We start from the raw sequence: 16,046 nt of genomic DNA on the forward strand, positions 1-16,046 counted from the left end.
TCATAATCAGCCTAGAACATTTCTCTTCAATCCATCAGAATGTCCAGGGAGATATGCCCCCACTTCATTCCATGATTACTCTCCTCATATTCTTTTTAGTCTTTTTAGAGCCACTATAATTCATTTGTTACAGAGGACCAAGTTGCTATTGGTGGTGTTATGTGTACTATACAACCAGTAGCTATCTTTTTTTACTTGTTTATTTATACAAAACAAAAACTTCATACCATATTGTTATCAAAGAGGCATAATGAAATGAGCATTGTGTTGGATGTGGACAATTGGCATTTAACATCCATTCTAAGCATTCTTCACAAAACTAGAACAAACAATCCTTAAATTTGTATGGAACCACAAAAGACCCCAAGTAGCAAAAGTAATGTTGAAAAAGGAAACCAAAGCTGGAGGCATCACAATCCTGGACTTTAGCTTGTATTACAAAGCTGTAATCATCAAGACAGCATGACATTGGCACAAAAACAGATACATAAACTGATGTAATAGAATAGAGAACCCAGAATTGGACCCATAAATGTATGGCCAACTAATCTTCAACAAAGTAGGAAAGAGTATCCAATGGAAAAAAGACAGTCTCTTTAGCACATGGTGCTGGGAGAACTGGACAGCAACACGAAGAAGAATAAAACTGGACACTTTCTTACATCACACACAAAAATAAATTCAAAAATGGATGAAAGACCTAAATGTGAGACAGGAAACCATCAAAATCCTACAGGAGAAAACAAGCATCAACCTCTTCGACCTCAGCTGCAGCAACTTCTTACTTGACATGTATCTGAAGGCAAGGGAAATAAAAGCAAAAATAAACTATTGGGACCTCGTCAAGATTAAAAGCTTCTGCACAGCAAAGGAAACAATCAACAAAACTAAAAGGCAATTGATGGGATGGGAGAAGATATTTGCAAATGAAATAGCAGATAAAGGGTTAGCATCAAAAAATCTATAGAGAACTCACCAAATTCAACACCCCCCAAAACAAATAATCCAGTGAAGAAATGGGTAGAAGACATGAATACACAGACACTTCTTCAAATAAGACATCCAGATGGCAAACAGACACATGAAAAGATGCTCAACATCACTCATCATCAGGGAAATACAAATCAAAACCACACTGAGATACCACCTCACACTGATCACAGTGGCTGAAAGTGACAACTCAGGAAACAACAGGTGTTGGCGAAGATGTGAAGAAAGGGGAATCCTTTTGTACTGTTGGTGGGGATGTAGCCATTCTGGAAAACAGTGTGGAGGTTCCTCAAAAAATTAAATATAGAATTACCCTACAACCCAGCAATACCACTACTGGGAATTTATCCAAATGATACAGGACTGCTGATTCATAGGGGCACATGTACCCCAATGTTTACAGCAGCACTATCAACAATAGTCAAATTATGGAAAGAGCCCAAATGTCCATCAACTGATGAATGGATAAAGAAGATGTGGTATATATATACAATGGAGTATTACTCGGCAATCAAAAAGAATGAAATCTTGCCATTTGCGACTACGTGGATGGAACTGGAAGGTATTATGCTAAGTGAAATTAGTCAGTCAGAGAAAGACAGATATCATATGATTTCACTCATACGTGGAATTTGAGAAACTTAACAGAAGACCATAGTGGAAGGGAAGGAAAAATAAGTTACAGAGGGAGGCAAACCATAAGAGACTCTTAAACACAGAGCACAAACTGAGGGTTGACAGGGGTGGGGGGTGGAAGGGGTGGAGGAGGTAGGTGATGGGTATTGAGGAGGGCACTTGTGATGAGCACTGGATGTTATACGTAAGTGATGAATCACAGGAATCTACTCCTGAAGCCAAGACTATACTGTATGTTAGCTAACTTGACAATAAATTTTAAAAAATAAAAATAAATAAATGTGTCTTTATTGTATATAAACACTAAAAACCTACAAACTAAATTTCTTCCTACAGCTAGGGTTCTAGAAGTAAATTTAAGTGTCACCAACTCTATGCACCTGAACAAGATCTGGAAAGCAGAACTGGGTGAAGACTTCTTTCTACTGCTTCTACTATTTCCAAGGCAAGCACAATTGTGGCGCTGTCTGGATTTTCTACAGCAACTTTATGATAAAAGCCATTGTTCAATCTAAGAAAAGCAATAGCAGTCTTGGTAGTTTGTTTCTACAGAATGGTTCTCAAATTCATTCCTGAAAAGTTCAAGTTAAAGTCTGCATTATGAGATTTCCCAATAATTAGGGGGGAAAAAAACCTTAAAATCCTAAAATATACCCATGTTTACTTTAAATTTAAACCAGGTAGAGTGGTTCCATAACTAAACATTAACTGTCAGTCAATTCTACACATTAAGCCCAGTTTAGTGCTATCTCTACCTCTCTTCCTCCCACTCCTAAATCATTTCTATGAAGAAAAGTCATGAGGTACACATAGTTTGACATGACCCAGCAGAAGTACCAATCAGGGCACTCAGCTCAAAATCTAAGGCCAGACAGACTGGATTCTTAAGTTTGTAAGTGCCATTTCTAGATCAAGTTCCCACCAATCTGCAAACCATGATGTTAATGTTCCAAAGGCTGTGTAAACTGACCTAAAGAACTGTATCTTAGAGCACTTTGATAGGACAGAAGGAGCATAAATTAGGCAACTTTGTTGCTTTACAATCTTTTAATGCACTCCAGGGCCAGTTAGCCCTCTTCATATATGAGAAATAAGTAAACTCTTAAGAAAACATGAAAAAAGAGATAATGAATCAATACAAACCATATCAATAGCTTAAAAAAATCAATTTGAATCAGGTGACAAATAATTTAAATATTTACTATGTAAAGAGTTCCTATACATCAGTTAGAAAATCACTGAAGTACCAATAGAAAGTGGGCAGGGGATATTCACAGATAATCTGAAGAAGAAAAATACAAGTAACAATAAGTATATTAAAATATTAGTCTCACCAATAAGCAAAGAAATACAAAATAAAATAACAGTGAAATATCATTGTAAGCCCATCACAATGGCAAAGATTAGAAAAAAAAATATCCAATGCATATGAATGCACAGGGATTAGAATATTAAGATACACTGCTGACAAGACAGTAGATGTGCATAATCCTTCTGGAAAACAATTTAACAAATATATCAAGAGCTTAAAATATCAATATTTATATTAAAATTTTGAATAATTAAATAGACTATATTTATACACTGTATTATAAATAATTTATATTATATATAATGTTATATAAATTCTATTATATTAACATTTCACATAATTTAAAATATTTGGACAAAAAAATGGTTTCTAAGAATTTTATTTGCATTTTTTGTATCTATAGGAGCAGTTTCAAAGCTATTTTTTGCCACCCTTTTAAGACTCCCTAGAATATCCCTATCATTCCTCTCTTTCTGATATTCATAAAAAATATAAAAATTTCTCCTTTAAAAATCTATCTGTATTAAAGGATTTGTATAGCTATGTTATCTGAAACAGTAGAAAAAAAGGAAAAAGGAAATAATAGAGATTCCAATAACGGTTTTATTCATGTTAATTATTGTATATTTGTGTTTTATAACCATTAACATTTATTTCAAAGGATATTTATTAAATGTGGTAAATGTCTATGATATATGACATAAAAGGCCACAAATATATATAGTTTCATCTCAAATTTATAAAACAAAAATATATATGCATATGGAAAAATTAGAGAGAAAAATAAAAACACTAGAAATACTTTGAGAGAAAAGATCACAGATGATTATTATTTTTATATTTATGTACATGTTTTCTGTAATGAGCAAGATTGATTTTATAATCAGAAAACAATTACGAAGCAAATTACGATGGGTCAACAACATCAGTAAGTAGAAGGAAGCACTACTTTTTATTATTACAAGTCACTAATAGTCTAAGGAAAGATCTACCTAAAATAATTCACTGTTCCTCAAACACTGAAAGAATAATGAATAAGCGCTGAGTATGGTGCTAGGTGCCGAGGATAGAGAGATAGATAAAATTCAGTCTGGTTTTTCAGGAGCTCCCAACACAATTTGCAACATATAGTATTCTGGGAAAGCCCAGTACCTCTACAGAGATGTCAGTCTCCATAGAGAACTAATAAGTACTAAATAATCTGCTATTTGGGGTTCAGAGACTATATAATGAGACCCACAGAATTATGTGTACTGAGGAGGGGCAACAACATTCTGCCCAAGTTCCGCTTTCTTGCCCGTATATCAGCCTCTCTTGGATTTGGCTGCTGGTTCTCATTCTTTCACTCAGTCCATTTAAATCTGATGTCTGCTATGTTCTCTCAGGATTGATTTGAAATTATAGTTTCTCCTGTCTTCTAAGTTTCGCTCAGCATCTTGTCTTACTTGGCCTACTTGCATATCTGTCTCCTTCCAACTATCCACAGATAATTCACAGAGCCTTAACCTGACACACAAATACATTAACACACACTGTCATACTCAACTCTAAGATTGGACAGTTAAAGAAAATCATCTCTGGTTATGTACGAAATCTGTTCCAGAGCATATGCCTGGGAGAACCCCTGCTCTTGTGAACTCTAGCTTCACTCATCCCTTGTGGATTCTCATAAAAATCACAATCTTTTCAATCTGGAAGAAACCTTACAGATTCAAATGTCAGACATCTCTCATTTTACAGATGATAAAATTAAGATCCAAAACGATCAAAAGACTGGACCAAGGTCACACAACTAGTAGGTGGCTGAACCAAGGACATAACATGGGTTTCCTAAGAGATGAGCTCTGTACCACACTACCTGCATACAGAGGTCCCTTTATGCTGACTTCACTCTATCTCCTGTGGGAATTTCTCCTTACCTGGTTCAGACTAACTCTCCAGTGTCCTCAGAGCTGAAAATAGCCCAGTTGCCAGACAACTGTTTATCTACTTTGAGCCCCATGGAATAAGGAGTGGGGTGAAAGTGAGTCTTGGAACACCACAATAGATTCTAGTGAGTAAAACTCACTTCCCCTGGGTTTTGAAAGCCCCAGGAGCAATCAGTAACTTGGCTTAGTTTTCAATACCAGGCAGATAGCCAGGGAAGATCAGGCCCAGCTACAGAATGAGAAATGAGGATAAGAAAGAAACAGGAATGAGAAACATGTCCAAAAAGAAGGTGCAGACACCAATATATTGTGTCACAGTATGGGTATCAGCAACTTTTGAGACAGATCTGCTTCAGTCAGACGACTAAAAAGGGAAAACTTATAAATGAAGATAACATACAAGTATTTGTATATGAGGCGATACAGTCTAGTAACTAAAAGCACAGACTTTGGAGTTTGACAGTTGGCCTCTCACTAGTTGTGTAACCTTGGGCTAACTACCTCACCTCTGGTTTTCTCATCTGTAAAAAAGAAAAAAATAGCTAGGTCTTTTAACGTAGTTTGGAAAACTTAAAAAGGAAAAAAAGTTATACAGACTATTTATATAGTTAGATAGATAGAAATAGATCTACATGCGTGTTGTGTTTGTGTGCATATATACATACATATACGTACATATATGCATGTGCATATACATATGTATATATATGTAAAGTCTGGTGCCTAATACAGATTAGTGTATAACAGAGGCAACTGAACAAAACACCTGGCTGACACTACAGAACCCAAGTTTAAGGGTTCCCTAATATCTCACAAATCACCTATTCATGCAGTCTCAGAGAAATCAAAACAGACTATCCCAATGGTACTTCCAGAAAGGTGGAATGAGAAACTTGGCAGATCTGTCCTCTACAAAACTTAAATAAGAAAAATTATTTTTTTTAAAAAATCACTTAAAGTCTCTCAAAACTGTCTTAAGGGCATAAAGCAAATGGAGAAACATTCATTCAAGAAAAACTACTAAATCTGAGTTAGAATCATGAGAGTCTATAGAGTTTGGGCCATGACCTGCTTCCTTCTCCCACCCCCAGCTCTATTATGTTACAAAAACTCTATTATGAGCACTCCACTCCAAAAGGGCTGAGGCCCTATTCCTCTACCCAGCCCCAACTCACATGTTAGAAATCCTACCTTAAGCGTAGCCACCAAGAATACTTGGACCCTGATCATCACTGTCTGTCTTCAGCTTATTCATAGTGAGGTCCCACACTGGGAGAAGCAAACTGAGAAGACCAGGAGCTACCACCCTCCCCTTCTAGCACCTGCTAAGGATATCAGTCTGGAAGAAGTAGGCCATTATTACTGTGCCTAACTCCTGTGCTACTTTAGCACAGAGGTTCTCTCAGAAAAGAGGCAAGCAAAGAAAAGAGCTTTGCAGTTCTTACCCAGGGTAGTGATTGTATTTGAAGCAGAACATAGAGAATTCCATGCCTAAGGGTGTTGTTCAAAACAATGGAGAGTTTGGTAGAAAACAATTAAAGGAGTGCTAGAAGCTTTATGATACTGCTGGTACCAAGCAAAATGGCACAGCAATCAGAAGTTTAACAGAACCAGGAAAAGAAACAACCAAGAAAAGCCCTCCTGGGAACACACAGTAAACCCTGGTGACTGGAAAAGCTATGCACATGTTCCTACTCAGGAACAATGAAAACAGGACATGGGTTAGATTGAAAACATTCCCCAAGCTGTACACAGATCCATCAACAAAGGGCAGAAGCTTCACTGGCACAAGAGGCTTAAGCACACCCTCGGACCAAACACATGCTGAAAAACAAGCTATTCTGATACAGAGGAAAATATTATTAAGCAAGACTTAATAAAATTACATGCATCCTAGCAGGCTGGAAGAGTGTGCATGCCCAAGGCTGCCCTCTCAAGATTGATGGTAAAGGGAACTTCCAAGCTACTGGGCTGTGGCTGAACTTAGGGCAAAAACATAAACTCCTTAAGTTTTAACAACAGCCCCCAAGCCATGTGTACACCCAACAATAAAGGGTAAAAATATAACTAACTAATGAGATCTACACACAACATTTCACTAGTAAGTAGTTTATGTGGATCAAGGGCTGACCCCTAATGAGCCAGACTAAAAGTGAAAAAAGGGAAAATAAAAGCATTCTTCACAAGGGCATCAGAATTTGTACACTGTGGGAGAAATAGACTTCACATAGTACAATCAAATCATTAAACAAATAAATGGCAAAGAAAACAAGAAAAATAACATCAACCTCCAGTGGGCAGGAGAGGAGAAAGGAGAAGAATCAGTATTGAGAGTCACTAGAATACGTTACTTCAAATGTTCAGTTTTTAACAACAACAACAACAACAACAACAACAACAACAAAATGATGAGACATTAAAAGAAATAGGAAAGTGTGGCCAATACACTGGATAAAAAGCAGGCAATAGATACTGCTTTTGAGGGGGCCCAGTTGTAGGACATACCAGAAAAAGACGTCAAAGCAGCTGAGTTTATAAATATGTTCAAGGACCTTAAAGAAACCATACTTAAAAGAATTAAAGGAAGTTATGATGACAATGTCTCAGCAAATAAGAATATCAATAAAGAGATAAAAATCACAGGAAAAAATTCTAGAGTTGAAAATTAATGTAACTGAAAAGAAAAATTCAGTAAAGGGGCTCAACAATATATTTAAACTAGCAGAAGAAAGAATAAGTGAACTTGATGATAGATTGCTATAGGTTATACAACCTAAAAAGAAAGGGGAAAAAAGGGGAAGAAAAATGAGCAGAACCTCAGGAAATGTGGGACACCATTAAGTGTCCCACCACTTACTGACAGTGGAAGGACCAGAAGACCAAAAAAGGGGTAGAAAAATATTCATAGAAATAATAGCTGGAAACTTCTCAAATTGAAGAAAATCACTAACTGACACATTCATAAAGCTCAACAACCTCCAAGCAGGATAAAAGCAAAGAGATCCATACCTAGATACATCAGAATCAAAATGATGAAAACTACAAATGAAAACAAAATCAGTAAGAGCAAAACGGTTAATCACATATAAGGGAATCCCAATAACATTAACACTGACTTCTCATCGGAAACAGCAGAGACCAAAGGACAATGGATGACAAATTCAAAGTACTGAAAGTAAAAAACTGTTAACCAAGAATCGTATATCCAGAAGAACTATGTTTCAAAAATTAAGATTCAATAAACAAATAAGAATAGATGAAGGGTTAGAGAATTTTCTGCTAGCAGACCTGCTTTGGGGGAAAAAAATTAAAAAACTAAAGGGAGTTATTCAGGATGAAAACAAGTGACACCAAATAACAATTTAGATCCTTATCCTCACAAAACTAAAAATATTTATGCCAATACTTAAGGAAATACTATAAATAACTGCATGCCAACAAATTACATCATTTAGATAAAATAAACAAATTCCTAGAAACACACAAACTACTAAAACTGACTCAAGAATAGAAAATATGAATAGATCTATAACAAGGAATGATATTAAGTTAATAATTAACAATATTCCCACAAAGAAAATCCCAGGACCAGATGGCTTGTGAATTCTACCAAAAAACTTAAAGAATTAACGTCAATCTTTCACAAACTCTTCCAAAGAACAAAAGACCAGGTGGTATTTTCTAATTAATTATTTGAGTCTAGAATTACCCTGATACCAAACCAGGTTAAGATATCACAAAAAATAATAATAACAATAAAACTGCAGACCAATATCCCTTGTGAGTATAGATGTAAAACTACCAGACATAATACTAGCAAACTGAATTCAGTAACATATGAAAAAGATTATATGCCATAACCAAGTGGGATTTATCCCAGGAATGGAAAGCTGGTTTAATATCTGAATATCAATTAATGTAATACACACAATTCAATAAGGAAAGAATAGAAAGAATAGTCTTTTCAATAGATGATGCTGAGACAACTGAATGACCACATGCAAAAGAATGAAGTTGTACTCCTACCTGACACCATAGATAAAAATTATCTATCACAGACCTAAATGTAATAGCTAAAACTATATAACTCTTAGAAGAAAATTTAGGAGTAAATCTTTGTGATCTTGGTTGGGGCAAAGCTTTCTTAGATATAACACCAAAAGCACAAGCAACAACAAAAAATTTAGATATGTTGTGCTAAATCAAAATTAAATACTTTTCTGCAGTAATATTACCATCAAAAAAGTGAAAAGAGGGGCACCTGGGTGGCTCAGTTGGTTGAGCGTCCAACTTCAGCTCAGGTCATGATCTCACAGCTAATGGGTTCAAGCCCCACATTGGGCTCTGTGCTGATAGCTTGGAGCCTGGAGCCTGCTTCATATTCTGTCTCCCTCTCTCTCTGCCCCTAACCCACTTGCATTCTGCCTCTGTCTATCTCAAAAATAAACATTAAAAAAAAAAAGCAAAAAGAGAATCTATAAAATGGGAGAGGATGTTAGTAAATCAAACATCTGATAAGGGACTTGTATCCAGAATATATGAAGACCTTTTACAACTCAATAATAAAAATTCAAATAGCATAATTAAAAATTGGGCAAAGGATTTGAATACACATTTCTCCAAAGATACACAACTAGCCAATAAGAACACGGAAAGATGCTCAACATCATTAATCATTAGGGAAATGGAAATCATAACCCCAATGAGATATCTCTTTATACCCACTAGGATAGTCATAACCAAAAAGACAGATAATAACAAGTGTTGAGAAGTATGTGTGAAAATTAGAATACATTAATGGAAATGTAAAATGGTACAGTCACTTGGGAAAAGAATATGGCAGTTCCTCAAAACGTTAAGCACAGAGTTACTATATGACCCAGCAATTCCACTCTTTGGCATATATCCAAGAGAAATGAAACATATGTCCATACAAAAACTTATACACGAAGGTTTTTAGCAGAATTATCCATAATTGCCAAAAGATAAGAAAAACAAATATCTACCAACTGATGAATGAATAGATAAAATATGGTATACTCAAAAATGGAATATTATTCAACAACAAAAAATGAATTAAGTACTGATTCATGCTAAATGTATGAACTTGGAACACATGCTACATGAAAAAAAACAGCACAAAAGACTACATGGTGAATTATTATGTTCATGTGAAATATTCAGAATAAGCAAATCCATAAAGATAGAAAATCAGTGATTGCCTTGGGCTTAGGAGGGAGGTAAGGGAGGAAGGCAAAGAAACTGCTAATGAGTATGGAGTTTCTTTTCAGGGTGATGAGACCATGCAGTAGTTGCACAATTCAGTGAATATACTAAAAACCACTGAATTGTAGATTTTAAATGGGTGAATATTATGTATGTGAATTATACCTCAGAAAAGATGTTTGTTTGTTTGTTTCTTAACCTGACCATCTACTTCTATACTGGATCTTTCTTTTGGCATTAGAGAAAGTCAAAACTTTCTACAAACTTTTTAGAGAATGTTAACTAGTTTCTATAAAATAGTTCCTCTGTCATAGTTAAATAGTCCAAGAATACATGAATAGTCCATGAGCAGTCCACAGGAAAACAGTCCACGATTGGTCCAAGACTGACTGACAGCTCACTGGTGACTGGTTATATATCCCTGATCTAGTCACTTATACTGTCTGTTGGAGCTGAGCTAGGGCGCTGATAAGTAAAGGCAGAACTTCCCCTGGATAATTCCTTCCATTAGAGTCCTCAGGTTCTGTAAAAGTAATTAACTCAAATCAATTCCATATGTAAAAATCTGTTCCCTATCTCATTAATTCTTTTTTTTATTTTTTAATTTTTAAACTTTTTTTTAAACGTTTTATCTCTGAGAAACAGAACATGAGCAGGGAAGGGGCAGAGAGAGACACACACACAGAATCTGAAGCAGGGTCCAGGCTCTGAGCTGGCAGGACAGAGCCCGACGCAGGGCCCCAACCCACAAACTATGAGATCATGACCTGAGCCGAGGTCAGATGCTCAACAGACTGAGCCACCCAGGCACACCACTTTTTTAATTTTTAAAAAAAATTTTAAGTTTATTTATTTTAAGAGAGAGAGAACGTAAGTGGGGAAGGGGCACAGAGAGAGGGTGAGAGAGAGAAAATCCCAAGGAGGTTCCACATCACCAGGGCAGAGCCCAATGTGGGGCCTGAACTCACAAACTGTGAGATCATGACCTGAGCTGAAGTCAGATGCTTAACTGCTTGAGCCACCCAGAAGCCCCCTAATTCGTTAATTCTAAAAATTTCTGCACATTGAGGTTGCTTGGAGGAAATTATAGTTTTTCTATCCTATGCACACTTATCTCCATGCTCTGGAGAATGAAACTAATATTGTACTAGCTATAAGTTGTTAAGCGATAGGGCTGATAGATATCGTGGACCAACAGCTGTAGATCTTCATTTAAAAGGCAACCCTACACAGTCAGCTTTCTTTCAGAAAGAAATAGAAGAAAGGGAAGAAAGGAAGAAGGAAGAACAACAAATACAAGAGCAGAGAATTCATTAAGCCAGTGGAATGAGAAACGATTTTTATCTTCCTTCTTATCATCTAAATTGTAATACGAATCATGCATACTATAATCAACTAAATCACATGACGTTAGTTTTATAAAGTACACAGCAGATTGACTTGAAAAGACAAAGAATACCTTCTGGGGGAGTCCCAATGCTGCTTCCAAGACCCAAAATAGCCATCTTGTGAATCCTTGGCTCCAGCATCACAGCAGATTCTTCCCCCCTCTCCCAGTGGGGTATTTTGACCGGCTCCAAGTGGACATTCTCCAGCCCATCTTCCTGCAGGTTCTGGTGCATGATTTGGATGGCTTTTTCTAAGCTCTTGGAGCCACTTGGTCTGGGTCCAACAGTATCCACCAGAAGTGCCAGTCGCTCATAGGATCTGTTCTGGGCTTTACCATAAACAGCAAGGTTGATGATTGCTTTAGCAACATCTCCATAGCTGGCTATTTCTTCTTTAATTTCTTGAAAAGACCTCTGAGAGATGTCATTCTTATATATCGTTTTCCCAGAGCTCAGGGATAAAAGGTGAACAACACCAACAAATGTGAGAAGAAGGAACTTCATTGATTTTTCCAGTTGGTTTTCTTCCTAAAATAATCTATGTAAGTAACAAAAAAAAACAAAAAACAAAAAACAAACAAAAAAAAAACATGTTTTAGGGGGAAAGAATCTCACAGCTATCTGCCCATAACCCAGGAATTGCTTTTCTTTTCTTTATAATAGATTTTTTTAAGTTTTATTTATTTATTTTGAGAGAGAGAGGGAGAGAGAGAGGGAGAGAGCATGAGCTGGGAAGGGGCAGAGAGAGAAGGAGAGAGAGAATCCCAAGCAGGCTCTGCACTGTCAGCACAGAGCCCGAAGTGGGGCTCGAACTCACTAACCGAACCATAAGATTATGACTTAAACCAAAATCAAGAGTGGGAAGCTTAACCAGGTGTCCCCCAGGGACTACTTTTCAAACAGGAGTCCCCTTCTCTTCGCAACCACTGCCCAACTTCCATCATCAAATGCAGGCACCATAAGTCGCAGGAATGAAAATGTACAGAGACAATGATTGGCTTAATATGCAGTATTTATTAAAACAACAGAATCACATGTTACCTAGTAATCCAGTTTAAAATATGCTAAAAGGTTGGGGTGCCTGGGTGGCTCAGTTGATTCAGCGTCTAACTCTTGATTTCGTCTCAGGTCATGATCTCAGGGTTTGTGAGTTCAATCTCTACAAGGGGCTCTGGGCTCTGGGCTCTGTACTGACACAGTAAAATCTGCTTGGGATCCTCACTCTCCTCTCTCTGTGCTCCTCCCCTCCCCGCACCCCTTCTCAGCCTGCTCATGTGATCTCTCAAAATAAATAAATAAACATCTTTAAAAATATGCTAAGAGGTTAAAATAGAACAACTAGGAAAGAGAGGAAGAAACTGTTTCCACTGTGTAGCAGTCACAGGGCTCAGAAACTACTGTCTGCTGCTCCTCCCTCTTAATAGAGTATGATCCAAATGGGTTTTAGAGTTCCCTGTACCTGATATGCTCTCTCCTATCTGCCTATTGAACTCGTCCATCAAGGCCACTGCAGATATTATCTTTTCCTGGTGCTTTCTCTAACCCCACCTGCTCCACATTTAATCCTCACAACAACTCTATGAGATTCTTTTTTTAAATATTTATTTACTTAAATAATCTCTACAACATGGGGCTTGAATTCACGACCCCAGGATCAAGAGTCACGCGCTCTTCTGACAGAACAAGCCAGGTGCCCCTCTATGAGATAATTTCTTAAAATTACTTTCATTTTATAAAAGAGGATCCTGGGGTAGTAAGAGATTAAGTGACTTGCCATAGACACACAAAGGCTTTCTCACTCTAGAGTCCATGCTCTAAATGCCTGAAAGTATGGTTTGAGGGCCAATGCCAGTCCACAGCTGTTTTTCACTAATCTACAGTAAATACAGAGGTTAAGAGCAAACACATCCCGTGCTGTGCAGCAAAGTAACCAATAGCCTCATGTGATTATTTCAATTTAAACTGATTTAAATGAAATAAAATATTTAGCTTTTCAGTCATACTAGCTGCATTTCATATGCTCAATAGCCACATGTGGCTAGCAGCTACCATATTGGACAACACAGATAAAACATTTCCATCATCATAAAAGGTTCTATTGGATAGCACTGATTTAGACATCTTTATATACAATTGACTGAGTAATTGTACCTTTGTCTAACCTATGATTAAAAAGTGGTGCTTCTCTTTGTGTGTCTCTTCTATTTCATTTTTCAAATTCACTGCTATTGTATTTTGCAAAAGTCTAATAAATTTGACATTTTAAAAACTGGTCTTTCACCAGAGATAATTTGAGAATCGCAGTCATGAACTACTATATTATAGGAGTAAATTTCAAATTCAGCCAGCATACAAGGCCTTTCAAAATAAGGCTCCAACAACCACTTCAAACTCATCTCTCTACTTCCCCCTCTGGAGCACACAAATGTTTTCCTTCTTTTTCTCATTCTCTCTTCCTCTCTTTCCTTCTTCCTTTTTTCCTCTTTCTTTCTCTCTCTCTCTATCAAACACATGCACGCGCGCACACACCACACACACACACACACACACACACACACACACACATATCTTAGGGAAGCTTCTAGATATACCGAGCATTTGAAATGGGGGACTAGTCCAAATTGAGATATTTTTTAAGGTAAAATATATACCTGATTTAATCTTTAAAACCAAATACTTCATATTTAAGTATGAAAAACAACATAATTATTAGGTTAAATAAAATATTATTCACCTGTTTCTTTTATGTTTTAATATGAAATTAGAAATGTTTAACTTACATACTTATATTTATATGGGACAGTAATGCTCTAGCTGCATTGAACTTGACACTGTTCTTCTAACACCCAGGCCCCTTCATTACTCTAGATCTCTGCATATTTTCCTTCTCTTTGACCCCAAGGCCCTTCTCCTCACCCTACTCCTCTGCTCCTGGTAAAGGTCTCCAGAGACTCATTCTTTAATGAAAATGTTTTAAAAATCACCTCTTGTGCGGAGTCTCACCAAACACCACTGCAGAGTTAATTGTGCCATTTTCCATGCTTCTTCCCTAATTAACAACATTACCAACTAATATATTTGTTTATAAATTTGCCTCTCCTACTCTCAAAGTCAAGTAGGGTAAATTATTCATCACTGTACCTTCAATCATTGTACCCCTATGTAAGCATAGGGTACAGTACATTTTCATTTAGGGAATGAAGGAACCCTTAATCTCTCCAGGTCTTAGAGTCTTGTCTTTCCTCCTATACAAAGAAGCTGAGGGAATAAAAACTTGTGATCATATTTAAAATGTTTTGAAAAATTATGAAAACTATACATTGCTGTTGCTTTCCTTTTTATTAGAACTATTTATATGCATAGGTTCTTGGTTTCTATAGTCACTATTATTGATGCTTGTTTTTAAAAGCTAAATTTTATTAAACCATGAAAATATTTCACCAGATTGCAACTTATTCTTGAAGTACATTCTTTCAATGTGTTGTTGGTGCAAATAAAAAAGGAAAGGCTAATAACATATTTATCAATTAACACTAACCATAAGTATCTACTTCTCATTAAAAATTCTCTAAGCATCCCATAGACATTAACTATTTCATAATACATACATTCTAGTAATGGCTTAGAATCATATAATGGCAATTTTTTGGAGATACAGGAGAGCCTAGGAATCCCTAGTCCATACACTTGTTTTGTAAAAACAGGGCCTGTGCTGTGATTCCCAGGTAGCAGATAAACCAACAAGTACAATCAACCAGGTAACTGGACCAACTAGTACAGACTTGCCAGAGGATTAAAAATTGTTTTCTTACAGGAAGCTGTATGCATTTACATATAATAGAAATTCAATGGACACTCAAGTGCAGTCTGAGAAGCAAATAACTCTAATATAACATATGTACTCAAATAGTCTCAACACCATATCACTAGAACATAGAGAAGAACAAGAGAAATCATGAAAAGCCATGGAGAAGATGTGACAACTCAAGAGAGACTCAAGGAAAGGCTCCACAGGAAGAGAAGGGAACCCTCCTGGAGGGACCACTGGGACATCATCCCTCAGTCACATTCTGTTCAGAAGATATGTTCATAAAATAAGTGCCTGAATCTTTTATTTTTACATTTTGTGCATATATGTCAATTGAATTAATAGAAAACATGCCATTTTGATAATAAGACTTAACTGCTCTCTAATGTGATCATTTAAATTAATTTTGACATGAAAAAATGATGTAATTACTTTAAAACAGAAACTAGTATCTTTGAGTATTGTTCGTAATATCTTAACTATACTTTGTCTTTAAATCCTACAAATGTAATAAATGCTTATTTTTAAAAGTAATTTAATTTAAAAGATGATTATTTGTTACTTTCAATGGATCAGTTTGTTCCTTGACTGTAATATTAGTACTTTAGAAAATTTACAAGATTGAAGGCACAAAACAACAAACTACATGAGAAATCACCTAAGAACACTTGACATAAGTAAACACTAAATAGATACTAGTTGATCCTAAACCTGATTTTCCTTGGAACATAATCTGAAAATTACTGATGTAATTCTTG

General features: G+C 36.2%; 1 protein-coding gene across 1 annotated transcript in view; it reads right to left on the reverse strand.

Annotated features, from left to right (window-relative positions):
• CPQ (carboxypeptidase Q) overlaps nt 1-12,001 on the reverse strand; it is a 346,392-nt gene extending 334,391 nt beyond the window's left edge. The window contains exon 1 of the mRNA XM_047089017.1: nt 11,552-12,001. Within this exon, the coding sequence (XP_046944973.1) occupies nt 11,552-11,984 (433 nt within the window). The 5' untranslated portion in view covers nt 11,985-12,001. The remainder of the gene's footprint in view (nt 1-11,551) is intronic.
• Between the last annotated feature and the right edge of the window lie 4,045 nt (nt 12,002-16,046).

This window comes from Lynx rufus, unplaced genomic scaffold (assembly GCF_022079265.1).
Source record: "Lynx rufus isolate CCGP_SWC_20201006 ecotype Redwood Valley unplaced genomic scaffold, mLynRuf1.p SCAF_26, whole genome shotgun sequence".
Classification (NCBI taxonomy): Eukaryota; Metazoa; Chordata; class Mammalia; order Carnivora; family Felidae; genus Lynx; species Lynx rufus.